Source organism: Leuresthes tenuis, unplaced genomic scaffold, assembly GCF_036924035.1.
Source record: "Leuresthes tenuis unplaced genomic scaffold, fLeuTen1.0.hap1 SCAF_2, whole genome shotgun sequence".
Lineage (NCBI taxonomy): Eukaryota > Metazoa > Chordata > Actinopteri > Atheriniformes > Atherinopsidae > Leuresthes > Leuresthes tenuis.
Genome location: NW_027325356.1, coordinates 23,441,307 through 23,457,246, shown reverse-complemented (window position 1 = coordinate 23,457,246; position 15,940 = coordinate 23,441,307). Strand labels below are relative to the sequence as shown.

The window sequence follows — 15,940 nt, the reverse complement described above, 5'->3', positions numbered from 1 at the left end:
TGATGTCCCCTGTACCAGCCGCCTCCTGACTAGCTGATTAACAACAAAGTTACACACAGGCAAGCACAATGCCACAGTTACACTCACACATGCGCCCTAAGACACTTGTCCCGCCAGCGAGGGCATTATTCACACTCTAAGACACACACATGCCCGCAGAGATGCACACCTGACGCACAAGCGATCACAGCATTTGTTCAGCAGAAGAGGGAAGAAACACATAATTGGAATTCCCCTCCCTTTCTTTAGGCACACAAGATGACAGTTGAGCTAAGAGGAACAAATGGCTGCGTGGTTCAGGGCTTCTGAGCTGCTGCAGATATTTTTTAAAGGGAGAACTTTATTTCAGATCACTCTATGAATAAACTGATTTATGCGGTGGCCCTGAGGTGGAAAACACATCATTTAACAACAGAAAGCAACAAAAACGAAAGCACAACACAAAAAACAAAGAAACATTTCAAAGGACGCTATATTTTTGAGAACGTAACAAAAATTAAAACAATGTTTCAGAGACATCAATCTTTCTTGAAAAAACCCCAAAACCTTTTAAGTGTCAATGAAAAATAGTAAATAAATTAATCTGAAAAAAACAAAAAACAATGACACAGTGTCGTGGAACACAACAGCTTTTTTAGAAAAGACAATGACAAAACAGGAAACAAAGTTTCACTAAAAACACATTTGAAAAACACATTTCACACAAGACAACCACGAAAAAGGAAGACCGCAATAATGTTTCAGAAAATCACAAAAGCAGCATTCAGAAATGTCAGGTGTGTTTTGTAAAACATTGTTTCTTGTTTTTGTTTTATAAATGTTGCATTGTCTAAGTTATTGTGTTTGTTTTTGTATTTTGCTCCTTAAAACGCCCATAGATCAACCTGTTGCATATTCATTTATTTATCTATCTACTGAGTCATGTAAGATCTAGAGGAGAGGCAGGAGTTGCAGAAAGCTGAGAAATATTTGGATGGGGATTGTTGAGAATTGGCAAGGTGTGAGAGAAAGAAAGACGCACAACAAAGGACCCCAACTTGAAAAAGAACATTGTGATCACAGCACATTATAATAATCCTAACCTCTAGTTACTGGTTGCTTCAATTTATGTTTTACGCCAACTTGTAAATCCATGCTTAGAAATGCATGTCAGCTCAGGGTAAATATTATTTGCAATGCAGCAGATCCCAGCTCACACAGCTTTTGCAATCATATCCAATGCTTTCTATGAAATGAAGACATTGTTCCTTCCATGGATCACTGTTACAGCACGCCTATCTCATGCCTGCTGACATGACACTTCAAGATAACATATATCTCACAGCATGTAAAGTAACTTTGGGTTACGAACAGTTCAGTCAAATCATTTATGGCAAAGAAGTTGGACTTTTGACAATAAAAGCTGTAAATATATCCATTTCACAGTTTAAAGATGACTTAAGGTGTTATTTTTTTTACAATTATAACCGAGCCTTACTTGATTTACTGGTGGCTGGGGTGAATGAGGCATTGCGACTTGTTGCTTGGCTGACAGCCGGGGGTGGAGGAGGCATGGTGGGTGGGGTGGACCTGGGCTGGGTTTTCACATCCGCAGGTGAATCTGGCATTGTTCCAACCCTCTGCACTCTACTACCTGCAATATGGAATCAAAAGCAAAGGCACAAAAACAGAAACAGTTGTCAAGATGCAATTTCAGCTTAGAAAAAAAAATACAAAAAACACTTTCAAAGAGAAGACAGCTGGTTAAAGAGGAAAGCACTGACATTTTCACCTGGGAGTCATCGATTGTTTCCTTAAACCAAAAGCCCCGTGTACAGAACTAAAACAAATCAATGCACGGAGTGGAAATGAATCCAAACTTGTATTGTCTTTCTTGTTAGAGATTCATGGGGCCTGGGAGACATACAGTAACACCTGCTCTCTCACTCAGCTGCTGCTGACTGAGACCCCCCCATCCCCCCTCCTCCCCCATTCCCTTTTGCTCTCTCCTTCACACATATACAATCCACGTAGCAATGACATCCCAATCAGTGCCCCCTCCCCCCTCACCACCTCACTGTAACCTCCAACCCCCAGACACATATTCACAGGCACACACAACTCCCCGCCTGTCCCCTGTCGTTCTCTAGCTCAGACAGCCGGCTTGACAGCCAGTGACAAGTGCAGCTGGATCTGCTGCTGTCCATCACTGCGCACTGGCTTTCAGCAGAGTTCTGTTCGGCTACTGGAGGCTTCACTGTCCTCTGCCAGACACTGTGCCAGCACCAAACAAGGCAAGGCCAAGCTCTGTAGAATCAAGGCTATGGTAAAAGACTTGAGGAAAACACTGTAGAGGTGGATGTGCTACAGCCACAGCAGGTGTGAGGACTGTTGCCCTACATTATGTATTAGAGGCAAAGAGCTTCATGCAGTCTATACAAACAAAAACAACGCCATGCGCAACACTGCGTACACAAAGTTTAACTCTATCTATCTATCTATGGGCTGTTGACTGTGTCCCTGTCTATGTGTCCCTCTGTCAGTGCAGCTGCTGGAACAAGATCCTTCTGCAATGTAAACCTGAGCTGAGAGTGTGATGACTTTTTCAGCCTTTGAGAAGATAGCTTTTAAGGATGTGTATGAGTGTAACCACCATAGACTGCAAGAAATGTGCACTATCCAGTGACAAACAACAGAATAAACATATCATACAGTTTGTGTATGTTTGTTTATGTGTCGTTCTGTCCTAATGTCGCTCCCTGTTATTATAAAAATATCTACATTTGTAATGGAGAACGAAGGTGGCAGAGAGCTCTCATCTTAACTTTAACAAAAGAAACACTATATAGTTAATAGCATATTTGATGATTGGTATTGTTAAATTTCATAAAAGTGCAAAGACAATATCTATATCTATCTATCTATCTATCTATCTATCTATCTATCTATCTATCTATCTATCTATCTATCTATCTATATATATATATATTCAAGAAGTTGTATTTCAGAAATAAATACCTTGATATAAGCTTTAAAGTTTTGTGGTCATACGTTTTAGTTAAAACTGCTACCATCAAATGATTGTTTACAGAAGAAAAATATTTTACACTTTTTTTATATCAATAAGTGGTTTCTTTTTGGTTTCTACATTATATGTAGTCTGATTTATAAAACATTGCATTCCTAACACAGGCTGCTGACTACTGAAAGTGTGAGTGGCCTTGCCTGAGATTTTGATGGCATTATCTCAAGATCACAAGTTGATTCTTCTGTTGCCTCGAGATAATAAAAAAAAGCTTGTTTTTGCATGACATAAAGTTAATCTCTCTCTCTCATTTTCACAAGAAAATGGCCCTTTGTTATCTCGAGATCACAACATGTTATCGTGAGAAAATGAGGTTTGGTTTCCTCTGTTAACACCTTATTCCGTTTTTCATTATTGCAGCCATGACACTTGGGGAAGATGTATAGTTTTAAGTCAAGGTATGCATGTGTTATTCTTTGTGCTCCGCTGAGTTTAGTAAACGTCTGTTTGTTGAGAAAAGACAAGTGGTGTCTGTCAGCGTAGATAAAACTTTAACCAACTCTGCTTCAACCAGTAGCTGCTCAGAAAAACAAACTTTTCTAGGACGCACTAACAAAATATATTTATGCACTATCTTGAGAAAACAAGCCTTCTTATCTCGAGATGAGGATATAAATTTATGACATGAACATCTATTATCACAACAAAACGAGCCTCGTTATCTTGAGACATTGAGATATGAGACAGTTAACTAATGCAGTGGCAGATCTAGGATTATTCTCAGTAAGGGGCCATCAAGGGTCCACAATATTCATAGAGGGCCAAGTATTTGTCCAACATCGTTCGAGATCGTTCAAATCTTCTTATTCTGTAAGCGTTATTCACTGTACATTCCTATTTGGCTCATTAGCGCCACTAGCGTTTCGGCATGGAATTTCATCCACCTGATCTGATCTGATCTGATCATCGCTCTCGGACAGATGAGCGAGAGGACAGGGGCACTTCAGGGGGGGCCAATCAGATTTCAGCTAGAAGCCGATGCCCCTGTGGCTCCGCCCCTAGAACCACGCCTGGATAATGAAAAAGTTTCAAGCGTGGCTTCTCTCAGATTCCGCAGGCTGACAGTATTTTCTGATTTAGAATTTATGCAGGGATTAAAAAAAAACTTGCAAAAATCTTTGACTAATGTGTCAAAAATGTATTTTCTGGAAATATTGGCAAATTAGTAAATTTTTTAACCTAGATGTTTTGTCATTTAAACATTCAAATTTGAAAATATAACAAAAAATAGCGGTGATACTAACTGAATTTTTTCGAAGCCTTCTCTTCAGCTGATTCTTTTAAATGCAGGAGATAAATGGGAGAAGAATCCACTACAGTTGTCACAAATGGAGTGACAACAGGAACGATATCAAAATCCTTATTCCTCAGCCTCAGACACAGAATGATGTGTCAAGAGAGCCCACTTGGTTGCTAGTGATAATCTCTTGTACTTCTACTGATAAAAAGATAACAGAGACTCTATTAACAACACTCTTGAAACAAATGATCTAACCTTTATACAATATGTATTGGATTTGAACCCTGTATATGTCTTCAGTGAAACTGTTTTGTAGTCATGAACTATCACAATGTGTTTTTTCATTTCATGTTAGCTCCACAAACCCTTGTGTCAGTCTGCCTCAGTACTTGGTGTAAGCCTATTTCTGAGAGCTCATGAAGAAACGATCAACAGCTGGTGTCTGTATTTAAAGAGCGCCACACTGGAGTGTGCGGTACGATGGCCATTGACACAGTGATCCTCACGAACATGAGGAGCACTCTGCTGTTTGCCCCATGCCAGACGCTCTGAACATAAACACACAAGACAGAGGCGGCTAGTATAAATAGATGCAACCATTCTCTTCTATAGGGCGCTAAACATTTACACAAGCTCCCCATGCTTCTGAATTCATGGGCTAATTCCAGGATGAGGGTTTCAGTACATCTTTTTGATCATGCTATTTGTGCAACTGTATGCAGTGACTTGCACAAAGAATAAATCCTGACTTATTTGGTAATAACCAATTACATTGTCCAAGGTCCAAATTTATTGTTAAACAAACCAGACCTAAGAATATATATAAGGAGGAGAGGACAGGAGGAGGATAGAGGGACCATCCTGTCTGTCTGCTCCCATCGTGGGATTATAGACAGCTGTTTAATCTGACCAGCTACAGAGACAGGGCACACACACACACACACACACACACCATGCTCTGGATTTTCCTTTAATACATTAGGAAGTCTGCTTGGTCTGCAGCCCCATCTGTGACCATCTGTGCTCCCATTGTGCTTTGTGTTGAAGGACAAAACATTTATACCCAAAGAAGTATAAAAAGAGAGACTCCTATCACCTGAAAAAGTAAACCTGGTTTTAAGGTACAGATCTGGACCGTGCTTCTGTCTGCAGGCTGCTATTTCCCTCCACATCTGAATGTCTGAGAGGAGCCACTTTGAAACCGATACAGCTGAAAATAGATCTGCTCAGATATGTTGCTGTCTGTCCTAAATACTACTGAATATTATGCTGAAAATAAAACAGCATGATATAGTCATTACCTACCTTGCTGCTGCTGCCTGTGCTTGTTTGTCTGTTTCTCAGACTCACTGAACAGCTGTATGTCTGTATGTTGACGTAATCGGGGCTAAAAGATTGCTCACCAAAGAAACAGCCTGCGTTCTAAAAATGCTCTCTGTCTTCTACTCTTCCCTTGTGCCATGATGAAACAAGATGAAAAACAATTGACTGCAAGACAAGTCTGCTTTACAACTGCAGATGCACACTTAAGTGGCTTGACAAGCTTTCTAAAATTGCTATGGTGTGTCATTAAAGATTCAAGGACATAGGCTTTCTTTAAAGCCCCTTAAAACAAACATACATGGACATATAAAGACTATCATTTAAATATAAGACATTAGACGATCATTCAGCAGCTGGTAGAGCATTTTGGTCTCATTTTACATAGGCATCTGTCTGTGTGTCGACTGTATGTACTGTATATAAGTGTGCATGTGCATTTGTGTTTCCAGTGGAAATACAGCTGCAACTTATTAGCTCTGGCTAACCACTGTAGAACAGTCCCCTTAAATCCCCCACCGTCTATTCAATCTTTCATGCTCCACAGAGACTTTCGTCAGTGACCACATAGGCCTAAAACTCTCCCCCTGTCTCTTGCTCCCTCCCTCCAACAATAATTCCCCCAGTCTCCAGGAATGCTGTTGTTTTTAATTTCTCCCAGCTGCTCTGGCTGGCTGCCCAGCCGCCTGCCTTTCCACATCTGTTCCCTATCAGGCCTCTGCGGAGTCCACACAAACAGAGCCCGAGCCTCTGGCCCTCAGCCCCCCACCAGGCCTTTATATCAAAACATTTGGGATTGTAACCCCATGCCCTTGGCATAAGACAGAGGGATACAGCACCATCCGTTTTGATAATACCTGTGAAATGACCAGTTTAAAGACAAAGACATCATTAGAACAAACCAAATTTGTCGTCTGACAGGAACCTACAAGTTTGTTTTCTGTCTGACTGTCAACAAGTTCTATACTTTGAAACTTGCCTTGCTGTCAGAGTGAACTTGTGTTCTATCACAGGTAAGACAGGAATGTGTGTGTGCATATATTCATGTGTCAGCACTGAGGCTGCTTCTGCAGAAAGATCCCAGACTCCACTTCATCTTGAGCTGATTTAGAGTTCAGAGGCTTTAAAGCCCTCACTAATGACAGGGTGGGAGACCAGTGCGGTGCATGCACACGCAGATACACACGCATATTTGTAGTTCTGTCTTTGCGAGTAGTCTCACTGACGTGCTCTCTCTTGCCCTAACATCTAGCTTCATGTCTTAACCCTGGAACAGTCGTTTAAAGGAATGTCTGAAAGTTAGAAATGTATAAAATGTCTTCTCTTTCCAGAAACATCCTCATTACTAGTGCCTAAAACTCATATTCTTTTCCTAAACACACATACACACAATAAGACAAACAGATGCATTCACACATGCTCACAAGTTTGCTGAATGCATGTGCTCACACTGCGGACACAAACATGGACATTTTCCCCTATGTTACTTGAGAATCTCTGCGATAGTACACATGCAGTGCCGGCTGAACAAACATGTTGAACAAAAAACAAACAGGGGGATGGAAGGACTGGGTGGGGAGAGGTGGTGGGGTGTGTGTGGGGGGGGGTGTCACTGGTTCTCCCTAATAAGATCTGAAAAAAAACATCCTGTCTTTGATCAGATTACAGCATGAAAATCATCGATTAGTCACCAGCCTTTTAAGACAGAAACATCCACATTTATTTTGAATGATTAACCAGGTGAGAAAAGCAAGAACAAGTTGAGGACAAGGAGGGAGTGAAGATGAATCAAAGACAATTTATCTAGGGCCAGAGGTGTTAAGGTTAGAGGAGTTGTATTTCTGTCTCTCTGAGCTGCAGGGACCCCGTCATACTGAGCTTATATCTGCGAGAGCTGTTGATGTAATTGTATTGAAGTTCTAGCGACCATCTGTTCTCCGTTGGGAGGGCCTGGCTCCTCTCGTCGGCAGTGAAGTGGTTATGTGCAGCATATCACTGCTGCCGACGTGCTCACAGAGAAAAAACTTCCTTTTCAGATTTTCCCAACGGCTGCTAATAAAATCCAGATGTTAGACTGGAGCAGTTTCTGCCTCCCTCCCACCTCCTTTAATCCTCCCTCTCCATCTTCTGTCCTTCTACATCTCTTCTCATGGTCCCAGCACTCCCCTGTCCTTCTACATTGCTAATCATTTGTTATGCTCTTTTCATCCACCTCTCTTCCCATTGCTCCTTCTCTCATCCCCCCACCATACATCCATCCTCGCCTCCTTCTTTCTCTCCAGCCACTAAACCCAGAGTCATTCCTAAATAAAGGAAAGTATTTGTGACATTCGGCCGAGGCAGTCTGTGCCAAGAACAACTCCCTGGCTAGCCAGACACATCTGGAGTGTGTTAGGCCTGCACTGGGCACTGATACCGACACTGGCTATCCCACCACACATGCACCCACAAAAAGTAGTCCCAATCCTTGTACCATAGGAAACATACAAATTGGACTGCATACATTTTTTTTTACCAAGCTTGTTGTTTTCATGTCATACTGAAAACTGTTATTCTCATCAGACAACCCAGCAGCTGCATGCCCAAATTCTCTGTCATACTTGTTAGTGTGTTGTTTACACTTCCTCTGCAGCAATAGTCTAATATGCCGTTTATATGCATAATAGTGCAAGAACAAGACCACTTGCATGTATTATGTGTATGCATGTGAACTACATCTGAGTGCACACTTGGGTCTTATTGGTTCAGCATGTATCTATCTATGTGTGTCTGTGTGTGCGTATGTGACTCTGGGGTCCCTGTGTGAGAGGAGCTGAACACCTGAACATCAATAACTGTCATGTGGGCCACCTGGGACCCCACAGCCAGCTTGCACCATGGGCACACAGCCATCACCAGCACAGCTGCCACAGAGAGGGGAGGGGGTGAGGGTAAAGACAGGCAGAGAGAGCAGAGACATGGGGGGAGGAAGGAGGAGACGAGAAAGAAAACACACACATGAGGCAGTGACTGTGCGTTTGCTTCTGGGAATGGACTGCAAAGACAGACAGACATGAACATAGAAGAGAATTTACATGTAGCTTCTGCTCTAAATGAAAACACTCCTTTGTTCCCACTCATTTACATATTCTTTTCCTAATCCTGTCAGCTGTGTGTCTAATTTTGCCAGCTGAGAGCTCAGCCTCAGGCTGTCATAAACTAACATTTGATCAGACTTTCTGTTGTCTTTCCTTGGGCTCTATCAGTGACAAAAATCATCTTGATATCCACTACGCTGTTGATACAGAGGTATGTGATACAGTTCTGCAGAAGTAGGGCTGCAAGATTTTAGGAAAACACGAGATATGCGACAACATTGTTGAATATTGCATTGATGACATGACTTGCGAAATATCAACAAATACTCCAATATATAGTGCAAATAGCAGGTGTATTAATGAGGGCTGCATTCCTCTTCTGCACCTGTGCATGCTGGATAGATACAGAGCATGCACAAAAGCGGAACACCCTCTAAGTGGAATGCAGCCCTCATTAATAGAGCTTGTCCCATTTCCAGTCAAAATGTATTTGAGATATTTTCATTGCAGATCTCGCATGCGATAGTTTCAATATATTGTGCAGCTCAATCTATTCTGCAGCTCATCACGTATCTGATGGTGTGAATAGTTGGTATTAGCACGAAACGGCAAGAAGGATAACCAAAACTATATTTTTGCCACCTGACCAAGCATGACGAGTCCTTCAAAAGTGTTTGTTTTGTAGCAGAAAATGTTGAATAATGTACCACTTTGGTAACACTGGCTCATAAAGCAGAAACTGACCTATGGTAAGGCTGTGTTTGGCAGGACTTGTACCTACAACTTCCAGGCCTCAAATGCTCACACTTCTTGTCCAGTTTAAATGCAGGGATGTTGAATTCTGGGTCTACTGCTTCACTTTGTTAGAATTGCTTGTGGTGGAAAGTTAGAAATACCAAACTCCTTCAGGCGGCAACGCAGGCCCCAGAGTATCAAATTGTCTGACTGACTGTGTGTCTGATCTTGTGGCTCATGATTCCAAACATCAGGCATGCCAACCGTGGAGTGTTAACACACTTCCATGTGAATCCTGTCTTCCCCTCCCCCACATTAACATGATGCGGTGATAATGGTAATGCATTTTAATAACTAATGCAATAAATTTTATGAATATGACAGTTGATAATTATCTTTTGCAACACAAAGTTGGGAAGTCTTACGGCTCAATGCGTTGTTATCCTTTTTTTTTAGTAGCATAGTTCTATGACAGGAAAATTACATAAAACCTACATAAAAATTGTTCTGTCGTGTACTGTAATATGACAATAAATCACAGTATATGAACTGTAAAATAATGTAATTTTATAGTTTAATTCTTCACAATTTATTTTCATATTGCAATAAATAGCCGAGCATATTCGCAGTGAGCACATTTACATTAATAAGCTCCCTGATCCAAACACCTGCAGCCTCAACCAATGCCTATTAGCTCATCAGGCTTTTAATTACTCTGTTAATTGCGTACAGGCAGCATGAAGGGCAGCCTGGGAATAGGACAAGGGGGGCCTCCTGAGGACCCAGCCTGACAAGCCTGACAAACAAAGAGCAGGTTTTCTACCAACAGCAGCCACAACAGAGCAGCTCTGGAGGCTGGGAGGAGAAACAAAACAGGAGATATGAGCTCTAAGTGCTTCATCAGCAGCACTGCTGCACCGAGTGATATCACCTCCTGCTCAGATCGGTTAGGCCTAGAGGCCGAAGATGGGAGCTGAGTGATGAGAGAGGATAGGGAAGGAGGAGATATAAGAGAATAAACTGAGGGCGGAGAGGAGCAGGGCTTATACAGAGAGTTGCACATACATCTGTGAGTGTCTGCGCCACATCTGGATTAGTTCATATTGGCCACAGGAGAGAGGGGGCCTGGGGTGGCTGTGAGGAGCTAGCGTGGGAATGTCATGTGGGCTTATTGTATTTGTGGGAGAGTTAGGCTGGAGTCTCCACAGAGTGACCTGTCTGTCACAGAGCTCTGCCATAACACAAACATCCTCTTAACAGTACAAACTGGACTCACACACATGCAAATAAGACTAGGAGGCGGCTGGCAAGAGAAAGGCTTGAGAAACTTTGTATTTGCTTTCTTCCCGAGTTATGTGACATTTAGTCTTTATCTTTAGCAAATTTCTCTATTGATCGTTTCAGCGTGTGTCCCCCTTGCGGCAGATGCCCTCCCTCCAATTCTTCCATGAGCAGTGTTTGAGGAGGTGTGTCCCGGAAACAGCGGCTGGCGCTCGCTTCCTGTGTGACAGGTGTGCAATGGAGGCCTGACAGCTGCTGTCCTGCTCTCTCTTTCCCTCCCTGTATTCCTGTTTCTCCGTATTTCTAGCCAGCTGCAGCAGAGAGTAGCTCTGTTTGCTCTTACGTCACCGTTGCTGCCTACTGATTTATGGAGCACAAAAGACTTAGATTTGACCCTGGCAACATGTGCCAGTCACACACACACACACACACACATCACAGCAAATGCAGCATCTCCTTATTTCCTCGTCGTAGACCCCTTGCTGGTGTGAGTTTTAAAGGGAATGTGTGAAATGCTTTGTGCACCGGTAGAACCTGACACTCAGCTGTCGCTTCCAGCTAAGATAGGAAAACAAACAGGAGATTAGTCATTCTCCAGCTTGATGTCTTGTATTTCATTTCATTCTGTGTTAAAAGTCTGCTCTGTCACTATGGACCTGTCAGCAGTGACAAAACTGTCTGCAGCCTCAACTGCTCCCCATCCAGCCAGCGCTCTCATACCTCTTCATTTGGCCTGCAGGCACAGCAACAAAAGCGCCTGACATTAGCCAGGCATGGGTAGGGTGTTGTGTATTATCCTTCAGGACCCCATAGTTTTCACACGTACACACACAAAGACACAAAAACCACTGTGAAAACAGAATGTGGTGGAGAGGGGGAGCATTCATGTGACAGGTTAGAGAGGAGCTTTGACAGTTTCTCCATTTAGCCTACAGCCAGCTCCTGCTGGAAGCTGCCGAAATAAATACCAGCTACTCCTCTGGGACATGAGCTGACTACAGGACACCACCACAAAAACAGAGCAAGTGGATGAAGAAAGAGAGCGACTGCTGTGCCAATAACATGCTAATTATGTGAGCTAATTGGCAAATTGAGATGACCCGCTGTCATGGTCATGGTCAAGGAAAGTTCACAGCAAACACTTCTGCAATGAAGGAACTGATCTATTGCAGTTTTATATTAAAGTGAAAACTTGCTTCATGAGTTCCGTGGCTTTGTTTTTAAGGAATAAATATAAGAAAATGTATTTCAAAAGATAAGTAAAGCATGACCAACCTGCCCTGTGTTTACTGTTATTTAGTTTGTTGTCTTTATTTCTCATGCAGATTTTTTTTGTAATCCCTTCACCCTAACCAGTTGAGGCAGATGGCCATCTTCCCTGAGTTTATCTCTGCTTGAGGTTTTTTCAGTTAAACGGGACTTTTTCTCAGAGCCACCGAGCATTATCCAAAGGGAATCATTGGGTTTCTCTCTAGCTGCCCTTGTGATTTGACACTTTAATTTATATGCATTTCATTTGTTTCCAAGACAATATTTTCATTAAATATAACATTTTTCACCAAGTAGCAAGTCAATCCCAAACCTTTACCTTTTCATCTTTCAATCACTGCCATGATTTTTTTTGATGAGATGTAAATCTGTTGTACCACAGTGACAACCTGATTGTACCTGTGCAGGACTGTGGGAAACTCCATCAACGTCAGCCTCAGCCCTCTCTTCCAAACTACAAAACTCTTGCCTTGGTTGAATCGACGGACTTCGCCTAGTTTATTGATGGAGGTTGGAAACGGGAGAGTAATGAGCTGACAGTTTTGTTTGATATCAGGCAAACGGAACTCTGCAGTACTTGCATTATTTAGAAATGTAGAATATGGTCAGGAAGTCCAAATCAACATACTACAAGTCTTTAATTTCTATCAAATGAGGGAGTACAATGAGTTTACTTGTGCTTTCAAACGCAATCTATTATTCCTGGTTAACTGAAAGCCAATAGATGTGTGAACTCCAACCTACTGTCAGCTCAGGTCAGAGTATATTACTATTAGGAATATATCTGTGCATGAAAGACTGAGTGGAAACAAACAAGCTCAACCTCTGCATAGTACTGAGGCTGGTAACCACAAAATACTTTGCAATAACTCACTCCTTAAAGTGACTACTGCTCTTTAACAAGTCAGGAAAATGTGTGACCTTCCCTCTTTCTATACTTCAAATATTTCTGTGTAGCTAAAACATAAATTTTATGTAAGCAGAATTGTTATTTTGCATGAGCAATACATTTATGAGAGGGGCACAGTATGTCTGTATGTGTTTGTGTGTAGAGAGGAAGGAAAACTGGAGCCGAGATTAAGGTCTGTGTAACTAACTGGTAACACAACGGCACTCAGTGGCTCAGTTTCCCATTTGAAGAGACGGAACCATCTGTGTGGCAAAGAATCTGTTTCCAGGAGATAACGACATTTTGAATTTCACAAATACTGTACGGAAACAAAGAGAGCAAATGTGTGCGACGAGCCTTCCTTCCCACTCTCTGCGTGCACGCTTCTCCGTTGCAGCACTTCCCCATACATTCAGAGAGGACCGCTTTGGAGTGGTCTGTGTTCTTTTTGTGTTTGTTTACTCCTCGCCTGTGATAATGGCCTCAGTGTAGGGCAAAGGGAAGGGGGGTGGGGGGTCATTATGTCAGGTACCGGTGGTGATATGAACCTCCCATTTTCTCTGTTGGCCTGTCCACTTGGCCTGATTACAACAGAGCTCAGCGCTACTGTAGATTAGTCCAGCTGTTTCCTCTGTCTGACTCTGATCTGAGTACACTTCCTACCATGAGGCAGGCAGGGTGGGTGGTGAGAAGGTGCAGCAAGGAGCGTGATAGAAGAAGAAGGAGAAGGTCAACAGAGGGTCAGAGGTCAGTGAGCATGTGAGGAAGTAAAAGGTTAGCAGGGAGAGCTGGAGGTGAATTTGGCACAACAAGGAAGGGAGGAGGGGGAAGTGTGTTTTTTCTTGCTTGTAGCTGATAGAAGTTTATGGGTTGTGACATTTGTTTGCAGCCATTCATGACTGAGCATTACTGAAAGCTGGAAATGCGCCTCCTTTTAAAAGCGGATACTTGAGAGTGTAATTTGTCAGTGCTGTATGTATGTTGATGAATTTAGGTAAGATGAAAAGTCAATTCAACAAATTTATCTCCTAAATGTTCAGCTTTAAATGTTGAGTTCTCTCCTCTCTTGAGTTTAACAGATAGAGCAGTTCAAGCATTTCCCCTCATCTGCACTGGAAATCTGGAGAAAAGACACCTGATTATTCCAGTGACAGAAAACTAGCAGTGAATGAATGCTGAATGTGAGCGCGCTTTTATTTTTTAGAAACTCAAAAAAGACAGTTCATGTAAATATAGTGGAGAAAACAAGGAAAAGGGAGAAAGAATGATGTCTCTAACACACAATTGGGGTTTTGCTTGGCCTCCACCCTCTGCCTTGCTCCCACGCTGTGGCGTCAGCAGGCCAACCATCCGATAAGTGTGTTTCTCATTCCATCAGATGTTGGGAAGCTGCTCGTTTCTCGACTCTGGTCTCTGACATTCTCCATCTCCCCAGAGAGGCTGGACAGCCTTGTCACAGTAATATCAAACACATGTGGAACAGACCAGGGCAGAACAGACCAACACACACACACAGGGCGAGAGAAGGCAGCCAGAACCACACTGGTCTTTCTCAGTATGAGCCCAGATGGCAAGATAGCATTCACCAGGATAGTTACTCCATAAATTGCTGCCATATTCACACAAAACTCAAACAAATGTATCCATCAAACTCATTAAATTCACCTAAACTGTACGGGACGGATACAAAGACTCTGCTTAAAGCATCAGTTCTGCAAGAACCTGCTCAAGGATTTATCTCACTGGAAGTAGAAATACAAAAGGAAAACCAACACAGATATTGTTTATATTACTCCTCTATATCTCCTCCTTAAAGTTGCTTTGCTTTAGCTGTCTTTCTTTTATTGTGAACAGTCACACAGGCACAAATACACACACACAAGAGCAGCAGCAGTTAGAGCATCAGCTATTTGCTCACTGCTGAACAAATTAAACACAGGTGATGTTCTTTCCCTCTTGCTTTGAAAGATCATTTCACCCCAGAGGCAGGACTGTGTGACTTCCTGCAATCAGCTAATCAAAGAATAATATCCCCTGTTCTTGAGCGACAGCTTGCATCACAAATAAATAGAAAATTTCAAGTTGATATTCATAAACAATACTTGTGCTGTATTTGTAACTGAAATATATTTGCACATGTCAAACGTCACAAATGAAAACTCTAAAGTCTTTTGCCAAAATGATCTTGTCCTGTGTCACTTTGTGCATCTTTAATGAGGGAGAATGGCCTTTTCAGCCCCCCCTTCTCCTATACCAACCATCACACACAGGAGATGGCAGGCCGGTAATGGAAAGTTTTTTGTATTTTGCTCATTCAACATGGGGGGAAGGCAACAACCCCCCCTCCCACACACACACACCTCCCAAACATATGTGGTTAACGCATAAGGAGTTGCTGAGTGGATCCCCCAATTAGGTCATAAAATATCAAATATGATACCAAATACATCTGTTTGTTGACTTACAAAGACAAAAATATGTAGACATAAGCACACACAGGCTCGATATGCTGGCTTGTGTCCACCGCTTGACTTGTCTTGTTTGTGATGGCCCAGGTGTTGGTGTTGTGCTGACCACCTGACCGGCTCGCTGTGTGCTCGGCGCTCCCACCCACCCAAGGCCATCTGCTCAGCTCATTAATTAGGAGACAGCCAGTTTCACCTGCACTGCCCGCATTTAGATCACAATAATTACCACACACAAAGCACGCTCAACAAGCCCACGCAGTCACACAGCAAACATGTTGAGCCGTGTCCAGATCCTACAGTATCAAGTACCAGGATGGAGGGGCGCCTTTTTGCTTTTGCTCAACGTGACAATATTAGCGATGATCAAAAACACTTACTACTTTTGCCATCTTGAATTTCTTCCAGATGAACACTAATTTACTTACAAAAAAAAAAGAGTGTCATACAACAGTTGTGATGTACTTGAAGCAACATGAATGAAGTTCAAAATCACGATTATTCAACAGAGACTCTCTCCTGATCTGAGGCTTTGCGGGATGCTGTGTCTACAGAGGAAACCATGTTCTTCTGGTTAAGTTTTGCGATATGTTCCCTGTA

General features: G+C 42.4%; 1 protein-coding gene across 3 annotated transcripts in view; it reads right to left on the bottom strand.

The window, feature by feature from the left end:
• Window positions 1-15,940, bottom strand: part of cbfa2t3 (CBFA2/RUNX1 partner transcriptional co-repressor 3) — a 41,863-nt gene that overhangs the window by 15,996 nt on the left and 9,927 nt on the right. For all 3 annotated transcript variants that reach the window (XM_072380730.1, XM_072380731.1, XM_072380732.1), the window contains exon 2: window positions 1,478-1,633. In XM_072380730.1, coding sequence (XP_072236831.1) covers window positions 1,478-1,633 — 156 coding nt within the window. The remainder of the gene's footprint in view (window positions 1-1,477; window positions 1,634-15,940) is intronic.